General features: G+C 34.9%; 1 protein-coding gene across 2 annotated transcripts in view; it reads right to left on the bottom strand.

Moving 5' to 3' along the window:
• Positions 1 to 423: 423 nt before the first annotated feature.
• The window catches only part of LOC108032902 (inactive serine protease scarface), a 32,377-nt gene continuing 20,563 nt past the window's right edge, over positions 424 to 12,237 (bottom strand). For both annotated transcript variants that reach the window (XM_017106952.3, XM_050889989.1), the window contains exons 4-7: positions 9,212 to 9,891; positions 9,001 to 9,153; positions 8,627 to 8,895; positions 424 to 1,842 (exon numbers count right to left, since the gene is read on the bottom strand). In XM_017106952.3, coding sequence (XP_016962441.1) covers positions 1,550 to 1,842; positions 8,627 to 8,895; positions 9,001 to 9,153; positions 9,212 to 9,891 — 1,395 coding nt within the window. In that variant the 3' untranslated portion in view covers positions 424 to 1,549. The remainder of the gene's footprint in view (positions 1,843 to 8,626; positions 8,896 to 9,000; positions 9,154 to 9,211; positions 9,892 to 12,237) is intronic.

Genomic DNA, 12,237 nt, shown 5'->3' with positions numbered 1-12,237 from the left:
TCGGAACCAGTCGGATCGGACAATTAGAACGATCGAGGAAAAAAATTTTAAAAAAATATATCTTCGGTTTTTGTTAATATATAACCTTCTAGGCTTGGAAAGAACATTTTTAAATTAGTTCTGAATTTCGAAATAAATTTTATCAAAATCGGACGACTATATCATATAGCTGCTATAGGAACGATGCATTCCCTTGCCTCAATGCTTGTATAAGATTGATTGACTGATTCTGCAAATCATATATAACTTTTCGTCGAAATAAGGGTGCTTTCGTCTTTATAATTTGAATTAAGCACTATACCATTAAAGCTATATAGATACTCCGGTAAAGTACTTAAAAGAAGTACAATTAAATTGTTTAAATGTTTCGCTAAAATCATCTAACTGTCTTAGATGTAATTAAAAGAAAATAAAATACATATGTACTTTAAGCGTCCATTTTATCCAAACTTATTTTTATTTTTATAATACATACATATATAAGAGGAAAAAGATCGCAAATTAAGTTTAAATTGCCATTCGTTGAGTGGGTGCTGTGGGTGATGCAAGCGGATGGCAAGTGTAGGGTTACCATGCGTACGTGTATATGCCAGAAAAGTGAGCATTTTAAAACTAATAAATAATTCACTACATAAACGTTATTTTTACTTTTAGTTGACGGTTACAAAATTATTTATAGAATTTATACATGATTTATACGTAATTAAATATTTTACATCTTGCATTGTGTATTAACTATAAATCTGAATTCGACCTACATTCATATGTATGTATGTACATTAAAGTAGACTTTTTTAGGTCAAATAGGCCTACCATCTAAAATGGTACTTTTATGAACAAAATAAATTAATGCAAAAGCAAAAGTTGTTTTAAAGTTAGGAGATGCGCAATGGCCAAGAATTATCAGAAACATGACTCACACACCATCTAAAAATTTTACTTCCCTTACTTAATTTGTGAACTTTTTGTATCTGTTCGAAGAACGGAAATAAAAAATAGTTTACTTTATAAGTTCCTAGTGCGTAAAGTTGTTTGGACCAAAATTATTAAAGCTGTAAGGAGTTTTGTGGAATTTAGAACATTAAGAGCAGTGTAAGCGTAAAGGAACTCTCAAATAGAAGCTATAATTTTTTAAATGTAAGTTAAGGTGATCACGGTTATTAATATTTGTATACTCGTTACTCGTAGAGTAGAAGAAAACGTCTCCAACCTAAAGTATGTGATTTTAAAATAGTCGAGGGACTCGACAAGTGCGTTCTTTCTTGTTTTTAAGCAGGATTTTGTTTTAAGGGATTCCGATTTTATAAACCAATTTAGAGCTTAAATACAAGTCTATATCATCTAGACTAATATTGAATTTGCTTTATAATCTTTAAAACCCAAAAAAAATATATAAAGGTGTGAAAGTATGAATTAAAAAATGTATACAAAAAGTCCGCCCAATGTACATACATGAATATATGTATTTAAATAAAACGCAAGAGAAGAAACCTGGATCTGTTGTATTTACGGCTATAAAAATGTGTCTTCTTCGTCGCTTAAATCTTTTTTAAAATCGCTTGAGAAGGAGCGGCTTATTCTTGTCTGCAAAGGCCGTGTTGATCCACTTTATGTCCGGCTTGGCAAATCGGACTGTCTGCCCGTCCCCGCAAGAGTTCTCACCGGCGAAAATTCCCTTAAGGCGAATATTTGAACCGCTGCCACAGGCCAGAGCGCTACCCACATCAAACTGGCAGGCGTCAAACTTGGTAGCACTGCACACGCTGCTGGCATCGGCACGGCACTCACTACGGCCCATCACAAAGGTATCGGTTACGTGCATTACAGCGCCCTCTTCGTGAACTGTTGAAAAAATGAGGTAGCAATTGATAGTCAACATGAGAAAATAAGTTCAGTAAAAAATTCTTTGAAAACAATTCTTTGAATTCTCGTTTAGATCTTCTACATTTATAAACAAGAAAGGAAGTTAACTTCGGCAAGCCGAAGTTTGTATAACCTTGCAGTTAAAAGAAATAATCGATAATAAAATTTTTAAGGATTCTTGCTGACTTGTGATTTTATAAAAAAAAATTAATTCCCCTTTCATACCCTTGCAGAGGGTATAATGATTTCAGTCAGAAGTTTGCGACGCAGTGAAGGAGACGTTTCCGACCCCATAATGTATATGTATGTCACAAGACTAGTCGATCTAGCCATGTCCGTCTGTCCGTCTGTCCGTCCGTCTGTCCGTCCGTCCGCCCGTTTCTACGCAAACTAGTCTCTCAGTTTTAAAGCTATCGGTCTGAAACTTTACCAAAGGCCTTCTTTTTATTGCAGATAGCACATAAGTCGAAACCGGCCGGATCGGACAACTATATCTTATAGCTCCCATAGGAACTATCGGAGAAAAAATTTAAAAAAATTATATCTTTCGTGTTTTTTAACATATACCTTTCTTAGATTGGATATAAAACTTTTAAATTAGTTCTGAATTTCGAAAAAAATGTTATCAAAATCGAACGACTATATCATATAGCTCCCATAGGAACAATCGAAAAATTAGTGCTTAAATAATATTGAACAAGAAAGGAAGTTAACTTTGGCAAGCCGATGTTTGTATACCCTTGCAGCTATAAAAAAATATCAATAATTTTATTAAATTGAATTTGAAATTCTTAAAAGTATAAAAATGTATACTCCCAATATTATAATATAATATGTCGAAAAGCCCCAAAGCTATAATTTGTTTCACATTATTTCCCAACAATTAACCGATCGTTGCTATGAAAGTTATATGATATAGTCGTCCGATTTTGATAACATTTAATTCGAAATTCAAAGCCAAATAAAAAATGTTATTTCCAAGCGTAGGAGGTTATAAGTTAAAAAACACCGAATATATAATTTTTCAATATTATTTTACCACTAATTTTTCGATTGTCCCTATGGGAGCTATAGTTGTTCGATTTTGATAAAATTTATTTTAAAATTCAGAACTAATGTAAGTATGTTATATCCAAGCTATGAAAGGAAAAAAAGGAAAAACATGAAAGATATAATTTTTTAAATTTTTTTCCCCAATAGTTTCTATGGGAGCTATAAGATATAGTTGTCCGATCCGGCTGGTTCCGACCTATATACTACCTGCAATAGAAAGAAGACTTTTTGGAAAGTTTCAGCCCGATAGCTTTAAAACTGAAAGACTAGTTTGCGTAGAAACGGACGGACAGACGGACGGACAGACGGACAGAGGGACAGAGGGACAGACGGACAGAGGGACAGAGGGACAGACGGACATGGTTAGATCGACTCGTCTTGTGACGTTGATCAAGAATATATATACTTCATGAGTTCAGAAACGTATCCTTCACTGCGTTGCAAACTTCTGACTGCTATCATTATACCCTTTGCAAGGGTATAAAAATTATATCTTCGATGTTTTTTAACTTATAACCTCCTACGCTTGGAAATAACATTTTTATTTGGTTTTGGATTTCGAATCAAATTTGATCAAAATCGGAAGACTTTATTATATAGCTGCCATAGGAACGATCGGAAAATTATTAGGAAAACATGAAATAAAAATGATATCTTTCGTGCTTTTTAACATATAACCTTATTAGCTTGAAAATAACATTTTTTAATTAGTTCTGAATTTCGAATTAAATTTTATTAAAATTTAGATTTCATAACAACGATCGGATAATTGTTGGGAAATAATGTTAAACAAATTATAGCTTTGGGGCTTTTTGACATATTATCTTATAATATTGGGAATATACATTTTTATACTTTTAAGAATTTTGAATTCAATTTTATAAAATTATTGATTATTTTTTATAGCTGCAAGGGTATAAAAACTTCGGCTTTCCAAAGTTAACTTCCTTTCTTGTTTTAACCATTTTTTGTTACATCTATATGTTAGAGTAGTTCGATTTGTATTAAATTTAATTCGAAATTCTTAAAAATATAAACAATTATTTTCCAAATATTATAAGATAATATATCGAGAAGCCCCAAAGCTATAATTTGTTTCATATTATTTTCCCATTAATTTTCTGACGACAGCTATACGATATAGTCGTCCGATTTTGATAAAATTGAATTCGAAATTCAGAACCAAATAAAAAATGTTATTTCCAAGCATAGAAGGTTATATTTTAAAAAACACTAAAGATATTATTTTTCATATTACCCGACTAATTTTCCGATTGTTTTTATGGCAGCTATATGATATAGTCAACTGATTTTGATAAAATTTAATTATAATATAATAAGCACCAAAGATATCATTTTCTCATATTTTTCGAATAATTTTCCGATCGTTTTTGATAAAATTCAATTCTAAATTCAGAGCTTATTAAACATTTTTTTTCAAGACTAGGAGGTCAAAAAACACCGAAACTATAATTTGTTTCAATTTTCCGATCGTTCCTGTGGCAGCTATATGATATAGTCATCCGATTTTGATCAAATTTAATTCGAAATTTAAAACTAATTAAAAAATGTTATTTCCAAGTGTAAGGGGTTTTATGTTTAAAAACACCAAAGATATAATTTTTTTAAATTTTCACCGATAGTTGAACGATCTCTGGCAGCAGCTTTGTGACTTAGATGAAGAAGTCCAGCATCGGCATTATGCACTGAAGATAAGTATGTAACCAGACTAAGAGAACTAAAGGAACTAGTAGAGAAGTATCGGAAAGTATTGACAGACAACATGGCGTCAGCAAACGGTCCTTAACAGGAACCTCGTCGAAGCCAAGACTACCCTAAGGATCCGTAAATCAAGCAAATCAAGAGTGACTCATCGATCGATATACTACAAAGTCGATGCAACGAATAAGAATCATCTCTTATTCTTGTGTCTAGCTCGCCTATTAGTGGAAGCCGCTGAAGAAGAAGTAAGTTAGTAAAAAAGGAAAAAATATTATGGCATTGCTTCGAGAAAACGACGGTTCAATTAGCCCAAAATCAATCTCTACCGGTTTTAAGTAAAAATCTGCGAAGCGTGCCGTGCCACCCCTGTTCCGAAGGTCCGATTTTCATCGACCTTTTTTGCTTTTCCAGTTCACAACGGCAAAACAAAATCTTCATTTGAACGGTTTTGCGAAATTTTGAGTTTTACCAGAGTTATAGGGGTCAGAATATGGCATTTTTGCAATTTTTCGAAAAAAAAGTTGCACTCAGTCATTATTCCATATCTTTTTAATAGTTGAAGATGTCTTCACTAAGAATTATTTTGGACTTCACCAGCTATAGAGTTTAAAACCATTTAAAAATGAAGTTTGATTCATTACAAAGAAGATCAAAAAAACAGGGGCCCGGACAAAGGTTTTTCGCAATATTTATTTTACGAAGCGCATACAGCGGTTTTCCATATAAAAACTGAAAAGTCCGCGCAACTTAATATTAATAATATTTTTCAGTTAGTTCTGAATTTCGAATTTAATTTGATCAAAATCTGACGACTATATCGTATAGCTGTCGTAGGAACGATCAGAAAATTAATGGGAAAATAATATGAAACAAATTATAGCTTTGGTGCTTTTTGACATATTATCTTATAATGTTGGGAATATAACTTTTTATATTTTTTGAGAATTTTGAATTCAATTAAATAAAAATGGGAGTAGTCCGATTAGATTATAGATGTCAAAAAAATGGTCTTAAAACAGAATGAAATAATTTTCTTTTTTAATATCACTGAAGTCAGCAACAATCCTAAAAAATTTTACCTGGTGTTACGAAAGTTGATTATTTCTTATAACTGCAAGGGTATAGAAATATCGGTTTACCGAAGCTAAATATTTTTAATAAGTTCTGAATCTCAAATTAATTTTTATCAAAATCGGACGATTATGTCAAATAGCTGCCATAGGAACGATCTGAAAATTAGTGAACAAAAATATTTCTTTGGTGTTTTTATACCCGTTACTCGTAGAGTGAAAGGTTATCTAGATTCGTTGGATAGTATTTTATAGGTAAAGGAAGCGTTTCTGACCCCATAAAGTATATATATTCTTGATCAGGATCACTAGCAGAGTCGTTCTAGCCATACCCGCCTGTCCGTCCGTCCGTATGAACGCTAAGATCACGGAAACTATAAGAGTTAGAGCAGTCAGACTTGGAATGCACATTCATGGGTTTCCTACGAAGCGCAAGTTTGTTTCAGCGGGGTGCTATGCCCACTCTAACGCCCACAATCCGCGAAAGTCGGTAGCGCCCATTAAAACCTTTCGATTGATCTAAAAAAAATGTTTGCCACGATAGATCAGCAAAAATACCTGTTTAGGCGAGTGATGGACGCCTTTTGGCCGCGGCTTAAAAAGCAAGACATTTAATCTTTAGCTTTGTTCTTTTGGAAACGGCGTGGAATTTTAAAAATGGAAGGAAACTCAAGAAATGAAAAAGGGGTCAATAGCACAACAGTTTGATGGACAATCGGAATTGAAATGCAAAAGACGAGGCATCCAAGACACTAGAAGGAGGCTACAAAATTCGTCCTTTCAAATTGCTCCAGCTTTTCGACATTAAGTCCATTCTACTTGCTTTTTAGGTGACCTTTAACATTTTCGAACATACTTCGAAGAACATAATTTATCTACTAGTGAAACTCTTAGTTTTTCTGATTACTAGGCTGTATATATAAAACTTCTCCAAAAGTCTTACAAAACATTGGCAAATTGTACACTTACTATATATTCAAAGCAATGCGAGGCTACTTAAATTTCAGTCTGAAATTTTAGACGATTTAGATGTGTTCTTCTGGTTAGTACTGTTTATTTCGATTTAATCAAGTCTCTCAAATTTATGTTATAATGATAAAAATTTTCTAAAACTTAAATTTTTGTCAGATTGTATAACTTTAAATGGAACTCAACTTCAACTTTATATCTCCCAGCTATATATTCTATAGCTCACATAAAAAAGATAAGAATATTATAACTCTTACTTTTTTTTAGTTATTTAGGCTAGTAAATAAACGGCGTTTCTTGAAATTCAAAGTATATATAACCTTCATCAGGATCACAGGGCGATTCGATCTAACCATTTCCCCAGTCTCTCAGTTTTAAGGCTATCGGCCTGAAACCTTCCCAAAAATCATTTTTTTTGGAGGTAGTACATAAGGCGGAACCAGCTGAATATGACAACTATGTCTTAAACTGCCATAGAAACAAGGGGAAGGGAAAATTAGAAAAATATATACCTTCGGAGTTGTTTAACATGTAATCTCTTATGCTTGGAAATAAAATTTTTTTATTAGCTGAATTTCGAATTAAATTTTATCAAAATCGAACGTCTGTTTCATATATCTGATAAACGGATGATCGGAAAATTTGTGGAAAAATAATATGAAACAAGAAAGAATTTTAACTTTCGGCAAGCCGAAGCTTGCTTCAGTGATATTAAAAAAATTACTTCATTATTTCTCTGCCTGTTTCTTTGACAGCTACATGTTAGAGTCGTCCTATTTTTATTAAACTCAATTCGAAATTCTTCTAAATATAAAAAAAAAATATATTCTCAATATTAAAAGATAATTTTACCAAAAAAAAAAAAAACACGGAAGCTATAATTATTATATTATATTATATTATTTTTCCACCAGTTTTGCCATCTATCCCATGAAAGCTATATTAAAAAAAGTTATTATACCCTTGCAGAGGGTATAATAATTTCAGTCAAAAGTTTGCATAAAGTATATATATTCTTGATCAGCGTCACAAGACGAGTCGATCTAGCCATGTCCGTCTGTCCGTCCGTTTCTACGCAAACAAGTCTCTCAGTTTTAAAGCTGAAACTTTCCCAAAAGTCTTCTTTTTATTGTAGGTAATATATAAGTCAGAATCAGCCGGATAGGACAACTATATCTTATAGCTCCTATAAGACCTATGGGGAAAAAATAAAAAAAAATTATGTCTTTCGTGCTTTTTAACATATACCTTTATAAGCCTGTATATAACATTTTTAAATTAGTTCTGAATTTCGAATTAAATTTTATTAAAATCGGACGAGTATATCATATAGCTGTCATAGGAACGATCGGATAATTGGTGGGAAGTAATGTGAAACAAATTTTAATCTTGTGGCTTTTTGACATATTACCTTATAATATAGGGAATATAAATTATTATATTATTAAGAATTTCGAATTCAATTTAATAAAATTATTGATTATTTTTTATAATTGCAATGGTATACAAACTTCGGCTTGCCGAAGTTAACTTCCTTTCTTGTTTTCCGATTATTTCTATGGGACCTATAAAATATAGTTGTCGCATCCGACTGGTTCCGACTTATATACCACATTCAACATAAAGAAGTTTTTTGGGAAAGTTTCAGCCCGATAGCTTTAAAACTGAGAGTATAGTTTGCGTAGAACCGGACGTACAAACAAAAGGACGGACGGTCAGACGATCATGGCTAGATCGACTCGTCTAGTGATGCTGATCAATAACTTATATACTCTATAGGGTCGGAAATGACTCATTCACTGCGTTACAATCTTTTGACTGAAATCAATATATATAAAGAGGGGTTCAACCCAAAACAAATATCCTGGGCAAAGCTCTTGGTCAAAGCAGATTTCTGGTTTTAAAAGCGATATTGCTTTAAGTCAATGTTTTTTTGCGATGTTACTTACTCAATAATGCTTGCTTTCCCCAGCCGGAAGTGATGCAGTGTTCAGTGGCCTTTGGGTCCTCATCGCTAATGCAAATAGGTTGGATGTGGGTGGCAAACTCCAAGCGTCTCTCGAGACGAATGATGGCAATATCGTGAGCGTTGGTCGAGGGATCGTATGCGGGGTGGACGTCGATAGTTTTGACGCCAGTCAGCTGGAAAGGAAGAGGCTCGTTTGTGCTGCCCAGCTCCCACTCACCGGCCTTAACGCGTATGTCGGTCATGGGCAGTCTAGGGAAAATGGATTTATGTTTTTGGATTACATATGATTTGTGGAACAATAGGAAACAAGTATTTAAACGGTAAACGGAAGAGTTTCTGACCCATGTTACTTACCCATTTACGCAACTGGCGGACGTCAAAACGAACTCGTCTCCGATTATAGCTCCGCCGCAGATAAGTGTCTTGCTCGACTCGCGCAAGATCATGGCCTGCCAAGAGATCTCGGCAAAGTTCGCATCCAAATCCTTGACTCCTGTAGGTTTTGTCCTAGAAAAGAAAGTACTGTTTTTAGTCACTGCGAAAGAATTTGAAAGAGCCTTCCTACCGCTTGTTCCTTGTCGCGCAAACTCCAGCCAAGTTAACAGGCCAGGGGTCTACATAGTTCGGGTCACGGCAACACTTGCCGGGGGTGCCATTTTCGTCCTGCAGGCAGTCAGTGAGAGGAACTCGGAAAGCGGTTTCTATGGGAGTCAACTCCACGGCGGACTCGGTGAGCACTCCGATGGCGTTGCAAAAATTCTCGGAAGTGCACACGAGAGCGGAGGCGCATTTGGCGAAGTTTTTCAGCTTCTTAGCTGTCTGGGGTATGGGAAAGATCTGGGGAGACAGTTGATCCTCGCCGCGGTAGATCGGCATCTCGTTTGAAGGCTGCGGAACGCGGTCGGATTCAAACGACGTGACCTCGTTGGCGGACATTGGTGGTAAGTACTCGCTTGTGGGCTTGCGAGTCGGCTTTGAGCGTAGCGGCTGGTGAACGTGTTGCCCGGTCGTATGAACAGGTCGCAGGGTGGTCGAAGGTGGTAGATAATTATTACCAGGGCGGGTGGCTGGTACCACCATCGTGAGCTCTAAACGGTGCATCGGCGAAGTGGTGCGTACTGCTGGAATCGTTGGATTCGACGGTAGCGGGAAGGTTTTGCTTGGAAGGCTTAAGATATATCCATCTTCGGTCAGCGTTGTCGAAGGCATGCGGCAGCAAACATAAGGAGCATAGCAGCGTATGGACTGTTAAGAAAAAGGAGTGTATGTAGTCACCCGAATGGTTGGCTATGGATGCCAACACAACATAATATGCTTAAAGCTTTTTAAAATAAAAATTATATATTTAATTTTTCGTTTTTTATCCACAAACAAAAGAACTTGCCGCTAGTTTTTTTTAAAGTTATTGAATGTTTTGCTTGATATCAAATATGCATGGTACCCCCCTAATATATGATTTTCCAAAATATGTGTTTTCTAATATTTTGCCGTTTAGTATTTGTAATTTAATTTTGATAACATCAAAAATACGACCTTGTGTAGATTGTGTTTGATCTGCAAACTTTTTATAAACGCAAAATTTTTGAGTTAAAATCTGTAAAGCGTGAGTCCCCTGTTCCGAAGGTCCGAAACAAGGGCAAAACAAAATCTTCATTTGAATGTTTTGCAAAATTTTGAGTTTTACCGAAATAAAGGGGCATTTTTGGAACTTTTCGAAAAAGTTGCACTCAGTCATTATTCCATATCTTTGGAATGGTTGAATATATTTATACCCTTGCAGAAGGTATAATGATTTCAGTCAGAAGTTAGCAACGCATTGAAGGAGGCGTTTCCGACACCAAAAAGAATATATATTCTTGATCAGCGTCACAAAACGAGTCGATCTAACCATGTCCGTCTATCCTTCCGTCTTTCCGCCCGTCCGTCTGTCCGTCCGTCGGACGACTATATCTTATAGCTCCCATAGGAACAATCGAAAAATTAGTGGTAAATAATATTGAAATATTATATCTTCAGTGTTTTCTAACTTATGACCTCCTACGCTTGGAAATAACATTTTTTATTTGGTTTTGAATTTCGAATTAAATTTGAACAAAATCGGACGACTATATCATATAGCTGCCATAGGAACGATCGGAAAATTAGTCGGAAAGCATGAAATAAAAATGATATCTTTGGTGATTTTTAACATATAACCCTATAAGCTTGAAAGTAACATTTTTTAATTAGTTCTGAATTTCGAATTAAATTTTATTAAAATCAGACGACTATATCATATAGCTGTCATAGAAACGATCGGATAATTGGTGAGAAATAATGTGAAACAAATTATAGCTTTGGGGCTTTTTGACATATTATCTTATAGTATTGGGAATATAAATTTTTATATTTTTAAGAATTTCGAATTCAATTTTATAAAATTATTGATTATTTTCTTTAACTGCAAGGGTATACAAACTTCGGCTTGCCGAATCACTGATATTTTAATATCACTGAAGTCAGCTATATGATATAGTCGTCCGAATTTGATAAAATTTGATTCAAAATTCGGAACTAATTTAAGAATCTTATTTCTAATCGTTGGAGGTTATATTTTAAAAAACACCAAAAATATAATTTATGTTAAATTTTTTTTCCGATAATTCCTATAAGAGGTATAAGATATAGTTGTCCGATACCGCTGGTACCGACTTGTATACTACCTGCAATAGAAAGAAAACTTTTGGGAAAGTTTCCCGATAGCTTTAAAACCGTAGAAACGGACGGTCGGTCAGACGGACATGGCAGTCCAGCTAAGCGCTTAGCCAAACCGCGCAGCAGAGCTTTCGGAGAGTGAGAGGAAGGTCGCCGTATAACAAATCTTCCTTGTCATTGATTTCTGCTGCTGCAGCAGGTCACCGGCTGCGTCCTATCGTAATCTATGTTCAGTTTCTAATTTTCTACTTCGTTTCGCATGCAAACGGCAAGTATTAGGACAGCCGTCTTTGCAATCATCAAAGCATTTATTTTGAATTCATAAAACTCTGTATAGTTGCCAATAAGCAACAAAATACTTATATTGTTAGCACGGACAATTTGTGGTTTAGTGGTTTACTTAATGAAGTTTTGAGCGCCGTATTGGCCAACATTTCTTGTGAAAAGGCTCACTCTAGCCGCAACATATACATTATAGGATCGGAAACGTGTCCTTCACTGCGTTGCATACTTCTGACTGAAATCATTATACCCTCTGCAAGGGTATAAAAAAGTTTTCGGGTTGTAAAATAAATTCCCATATTTATAATTTAATAATTCGTGTTAGTCGTAAAGTAAAAGGGTATACTAGATTCGTCGAAAGGAATGTAACAGGTGGCTAGCGTTTCCGACCCCATTAAGTATATATTTTCATGATCAGGATCACAAGCCGAGTCGATCTAGACATGTCAGTCTGTCCGTATAAGCGCTGAGATCTCCGAAACTATAAGAGCTAGAACAGACCAACTTAGCATGCAGATTCCTGGGATTCCTCGCGCAGCAAAGTTTGATTTTCGGGGAGCGACGCCAACGAAAATCTGTAATGCCTACAGTTTTTATGACAGAAACAAGACTTTA

Source organism: Drosophila biarmipes, unplaced genomic scaffold (genome assembly GCF_025231255.1).
Source record: "Drosophila biarmipes strain raj3 unplaced genomic scaffold, RU_DBia_V1.1 ptg000009l, whole genome shotgun sequence".
Taxonomy (NCBI): Eukaryota; Metazoa; Arthropoda; class Insecta; order Diptera; family Drosophilidae; genus Drosophila; species Drosophila biarmipes.
Note: the sequence above shows the minus strand (reverse complement) of the source record. Positions and strands in the feature narration are given on the sequence as shown.